Raw genomic sequence first — 5,448 nt, 5'->3', positions numbered from 1 at the left:
ACACACACACACACACACACACACACACACACACACACACACACACACACGCTGAGTCATGATGTCTCTTTGTTTTCTTTCATTTGATGAAGTACCCAAGTATGGTTGTTTTGGGCACAGCCTATTTGCAGCACTGTCAAAAGAGAAAAGAAAGACGAGAGGTTTAGTGTGTTACTGCATGTAAGTGTGTTTTCCGTGTTACGTGTGTTACCTTTCTAACTCTGTTCCATCGTGAAGCAATGGCAAGAAGCACAGTAAAGAAGACCACCACCAGCCCTGCTATGAATGGCATCAGTGGGAGAGTCAGGGCCTTGTCTGCAGTTGGGGATGAAAACAATGATCAACTCACATTTTCTTGCATCTTATTAATGATTCATCCCTTCAAGTGCTGATTACACTGACTGTGTGAACTGACCTGTTAATGTGACGATGAAGTTTTTGTTGTGACTTCCATAGATGGGAGACTCAGCTGTGCACTGATACGTGCCTTCATGCAAGCTTTTCTCCACTCTGTCGGCGGATATTGTGCTTGTGAAGCCGTCATTGGTCACAGAAAAGCCACCAGCTAATAGATCCACGGCACTTCCATTTAGTGACCAAGACACAGAAGAGACTGGAGGATTGGCCCAGATGTCACACTGCAGGACTAGCATTGACTCCTCTTCTACTAAAACCTCCTCAGACCCAGAGAGCTGAGGGCGATCTGAAGGGGGAAACGTTTCAGTTGTATGTTAGGAGCCAGCAGTTTCAGCAACGTTACGGCATTTATTGATGTCAGACTTTGGTTCAGACTGAAATATCCTGACAACTTTTGGATGGATTGCCATTAGTCGTTGAACAGACATTCATGGTTTCCAATAACAGAATATGGTCTCATAATTATTTTCTTAAAAGTCCCCTATTATACTTTTTTTCATCAATATATTATAGGTCTCAGATATATACAAAACATGTCTCTGAAGTGTTTGGCTCGACATACCAAACAGATCATTGCAGCATCCCATAATCCCCTCTTTCAGCCCTGTTTCAAAAGTGCTGATTCTCTGTCTGTTACTTTAGATGAAAATAAGGAGCCCCTCCCCACGCCCCTCTGAGAGATATTTGGTTAAAAAGAACACAATGGTGCTCTAGGAGGAGACTCAGGTGATAAGGTGGGGGGGGGGGTACCTTGGTTGGTGATTGGCTAATGGTTACACAAGCCAAAAACACGTTATGACATCATAAAGGGGCCAAAATCTGATCAGCTCATTTTCAGACAGGTTTTTATATAAATGGATCAGGAAAAAAAGAGAGCGAATCTTTTTTCGTGAAACTTTCAGAATCTCTTGAGGGGACACAAAAAACATAAAAAAGTGGATTTTGCATAATAGGTGACCTTTAACTGAGATGGCAAACATAACAAGCATTATAGGCCTACAAATGTAAGATTAAGCATGATGTTAGCATTCAAACCACTACTGCTCCTCAGCAAAGCCTCAAAGGCTGTTGGCTCTAGAGCAAAATTATCCTCTGGAGATTTTAAATAGTTTTCTTGTCAGTCCAAAGTTGAATAGAAAAGTTCAGTGTGGACCAAAGTGTTGGACCAACAGACTGGCATTGGCATCCCAAGCATGATTTAAGATAGTTTAACATAAATGTAATATTCCTTTTTCTCCTAATACATCCCCAAAACCCTTACAATTCCAAAAATGTTTATTATCATTTTTAAGTTAAACATAATTTGAAGTGGTTATTTGAAGTGACTCACATGTGACGTTCAGGGTGACTGAAGCCGTAGCTGTGGCATTTTCTCTACGGCGACAGGTGAAAGTGGCCCCGTTGTCTTCATAGAGCACGGGTGTAACACACACACTGCTGCGGCCCACTTCATTTTCTTCTGTCAGGCGGACAGCCAAGCCATTCCTCAGCCACTGCAACTTTTCGTCAGCCTCATGGCCGCCGTCGGGCTGACAGACCAGGGACACAGTCTTCTCCAGCTCGGTCTGTATAACACCCTCACTGTCGACTGCTGGTACCGTCTGGATTGTGACACCTTAGGAAATACAAGGGGGAGAAGGTTAGAATTTGTCTGAAAAGAGGACAAATTGTTTAATTGTTGGTGACCAGACTTACCTGATGTCTGGGTTGCACAGTACAGTAGCAAATGGAAAAGAAGGGCTCTGAACATCAACTCCATTTTGGCTCTTCATGGGATAAAGATAAAGGTGAGGAAACGACACATTTTATTAGAATAATATAAAACTTTTCATACATTCAAAACTCTCATTTAATTTAGGTCATATACATAAGCATTTTCTTAAGAGAAAAAAATATAAAGTGGCTCCAAATGTGTAGCAGTGAGTCTCTGAAATACATTATTCAAATGTGTATAACGTTTTTATATTGCTTTGTGTTTCCTTTGTTATTGCTTTCTTTGCAACAAATAAATAAACCTCGCAGAATATTCTCAATAGTTTTTCTCTACCTCATTAGGTTACCAACATCTGTGACACAAACAAACGACTTAATAGATTCATGATTTGTGTTTTCTCCCTCGGTATAACTTTCCAATTTCCCTCCACTCTCTCAGTCGATCTATGTTTGTTTGCAGGGTAAACCTTTTCTCCGGTGTACTTCTAATAGGCCTAAAACAATCACATTTTTAAACAGGCTTCGAGAATAATGATCCAAGGATTAAAATGTTGTGCATGAATGATTCAAGATGATGATGGATTGGTTTTAAGAATGGTTTTAGGAGCACAAAAAAAAATGCTGTGTTTTGCTAAACATACAAAATGTGATCAGATAGATTTTTCTCATTGAGTTGAAATACATTAAATACACACTTAGAGTTTGGTAATCACCTCATAAAGTGTATAGGACAGATCATGTTCAGAATATCTGAACTACCGGTATTGTGATATGTAATCTTTTAGCAATAAACCGAATGAAGCCGTCATATTGTGTTGCATTAAGTAAACCAATTTTAGTGTTACGCTCTGTTCTCTCTCATGTTGCTTTTACAAGATTGTGAAGACTACATTTAGAAAGTCCTGCCTGTTAGATCTGCTGTGAAACTATCCCTTTGTATTAAAGTATCCTATACATGCCTTTCTTAAAAGAGACAGTGTGTTCTTGCTGACATGAATTACTTAGAGTTAAAAAACACTCAATAGAGTAACCATTTAAAAAAAGAAACAGAAAATAACCTATAGCAGCAACACATTACCAAATGTTCTTTTATTAAAATGTACGAGACGTACGGTACCCCCTTACTGAAAAGTGGTTATTTCTTCTTTTTTCTTGTCTTTGTATTCTTTAAAATGTTCCCTGTGTGTGATACTAGGAGAAGGGCGGCAGGAGTATTGGGATCTAAAATAGCTCTGAAATGCTTCCACATGCACATCCATGACTTTTATAGCTTCTTCACTCTTTTTCTCATCATTCTACCTTTCCTGTTCCCCCGCCAGCAACCTTCTCATCCCCCTCCCCACCTGATTTTTTACATTTTTATTGTTGCATAGTTATAAATGCTGCAAACACAAAGGCACGTTCTTTTATTGGCTTTGTCCATGACAATAGTACTAAACCCTCTAGGGTGTCGTATCACTGCTAACAAACTAAAATAATTTCGGTTTTTCTTATATTTGCTTTCAACAGTTGAAGGTTTTTAAAGTACAATTATTTATTTCTTAAGTACGATAAAGGAGTCACCAAGTCCTGCTAATTTCTCAAATTCAGATGATCCTGTAATTTCTAATGCAAGAAAAGAATTTACACTTCAGGCTATTTTCTGATCGTATCTGAATAAAAGACATGCAACCGTTTAAGGCGATGCTATCTAATTGTCGCTGTAAGCTTTTGATTGACAGTAGAGGGCCAACATCGTTGTCATAAACTGAATAACAAGCTGCATATACGCCCGAGGGGGGCCCGTGTTTTGACATTGGCCCTTTAAACAGCATGCCAGTTCTCCTCTGACAAATTATCTACTTAGATCACTGTGATACATACCCATATGTGTAGACACTAAATGCACTCAAAACGGTACATAATTACTAATGTTCACGACTCTCAAAATACTTTCCACTGCACTTAGCTGTAGTTCTTTGCATATTAGGAGTTTACAAAACGATCTTTGAAACATGATAGGTTTCACTACCAACCAGCAAGTTGAACTAATAACATTTCTTTACTGTAACCCAGTAGAAGTACCTTGGACATAGTACCCCTATATGCATCTTGCTAACATCATTACACTGTAAAGATAGGTTTGTGGTCTTCGGCATTTCTCGTTGCGGTATGCTTCGGTTGCCAGTGTGCAAAGATGCATTCAATGGATCCATTTTTTGTTTTCAGGTAAGGATCACCATTTATTTTGGTTTAGTGCGGATGACATCGCTTATCACTTTGTCGGGTCAGATTCAAACTGTGTACCTGGCAGTATACATCGCACATTGGCAACCAGCTCTAACCACGACCTATATGGCCTGCTGAGGGTTTATCACATTAATATGTCCAAAACATTACTAATTGGATGGACAACTAAAATAACTAAACTATATGCTAGAAACAGAGTTTACCTAAACACACCACAAAGGTGATTGACTAGCTTTGAAAAACATACTAATATTCAATTGCTACCGCTGCATCACTGACTTATCGTGACATGTGCAGTATCTACTCGCCTATTATGCCAGGACTATTGTATATCTTGTATTTCGTATCTGTTCTTCAGGTGGTGTGCATGTTTCCAACAGCCTCCCTCACTTCCACTAGATGAGATGGTCCTTAACCGAGTGTACTTTTTTTTAGTCACGTTCTTGCAAGGTTGCTCCTTATTGACTGTTACACTACAGTTTGAGTTGATTAAGTAGATTTGAATGACCCCTGCAAGGTCTTTCGTACACCACCTTTGAAACTGCATAACAATATCTGGCACTTAGATATCGTTCTATTTTCCCCCCCCCTCTGTCTTACCTCCAGAGAACTTTTTTTTTTAAGCTTCTTAAAACGGTAGGCATGTGTCTAACGCCCACGTTTTTTTCAGGTCACACGGGCTTTTTGGCATGCGAAAAATCCTTATGTGATTTTGGACAGAGTTAAAAAGGGCTAGTTAAGGCTAAATTCTTCTTTGCTCATGCTATTCCTGTTAAGGGAATTTAAAACATTAACCTTTGGACTTTCTATAATGGAACATGTGATATTATAGTCTGATGACAGCCGCAACATTCTTCATGTGGATTAAAGGTTATACAGCAATCGTCTGCGTCCACCCCCTCGCCACATTGTGGAAGAGTGAGCGCTTTACGTGTAGTTGCGCATACGGCACCCCTACTCTTATAGAAGATAGACCCGTGCAGGGATCTCTTCACATATCTCACCACAACCACACCCACTTCCCTCACCCTGTGCCCTCCTCAGCTGTATGTGTAAGCCAGATGTATGTTAATCCTCGGAAATACGCAT

The 5,448-nt window shown here is 39.7% G+C and overlaps 2 protein-coding genes across 2 annotated transcripts in view; one reads left to right on the top strand and one right to left on the bottom strand.

Annotated features, from left to right (window-relative positions):
- LOC104965286 (phospholipid-transporting ATPase ID-like) overlaps window positions 1–5,448 on the top strand; it is a 718,806-nt gene that overhangs the window by 567,379 nt on the left and 145,979 nt on the right. The window lies entirely within an intron of this gene.
- tmigd1 (transmembrane and immunoglobulin domain containing 1) lies at window positions 68–2,176 on the bottom strand. Its single transcript, XM_010793522.1, has 5 exons — window positions 2,113–2,176; window positions 1,748–2,032; window positions 416–703; window positions 212–315; window positions 68–133 (listed from the first exon to the last, which is right to left on the bottom strand). The coding sequence occupies exons 1-5, from the start codon at window positions 2,174–2,176 to the stop codon at window positions 122–124; spliced, it is 753 nt and encodes a 250-aa protein (XP_010791824.1). The 3' UTR covers window positions 68–121.

This window comes from Notothenia coriiceps, unplaced genomic scaffold (assembly GCF_000735185.1).
Source record: "Notothenia coriiceps isolate Sejong01 unplaced genomic scaffold, NC01 NC01_scaffold00037244, whole genome shotgun sequence".
NCBI lineage: Eukaryota > Metazoa > Chordata > Actinopteri > Perciformes > Nototheniidae > Notothenia > Notothenia coriiceps.
Note: the sequence above shows the minus strand (reverse complement) of the source record. Positions and strands in the feature narration are given on the sequence as shown.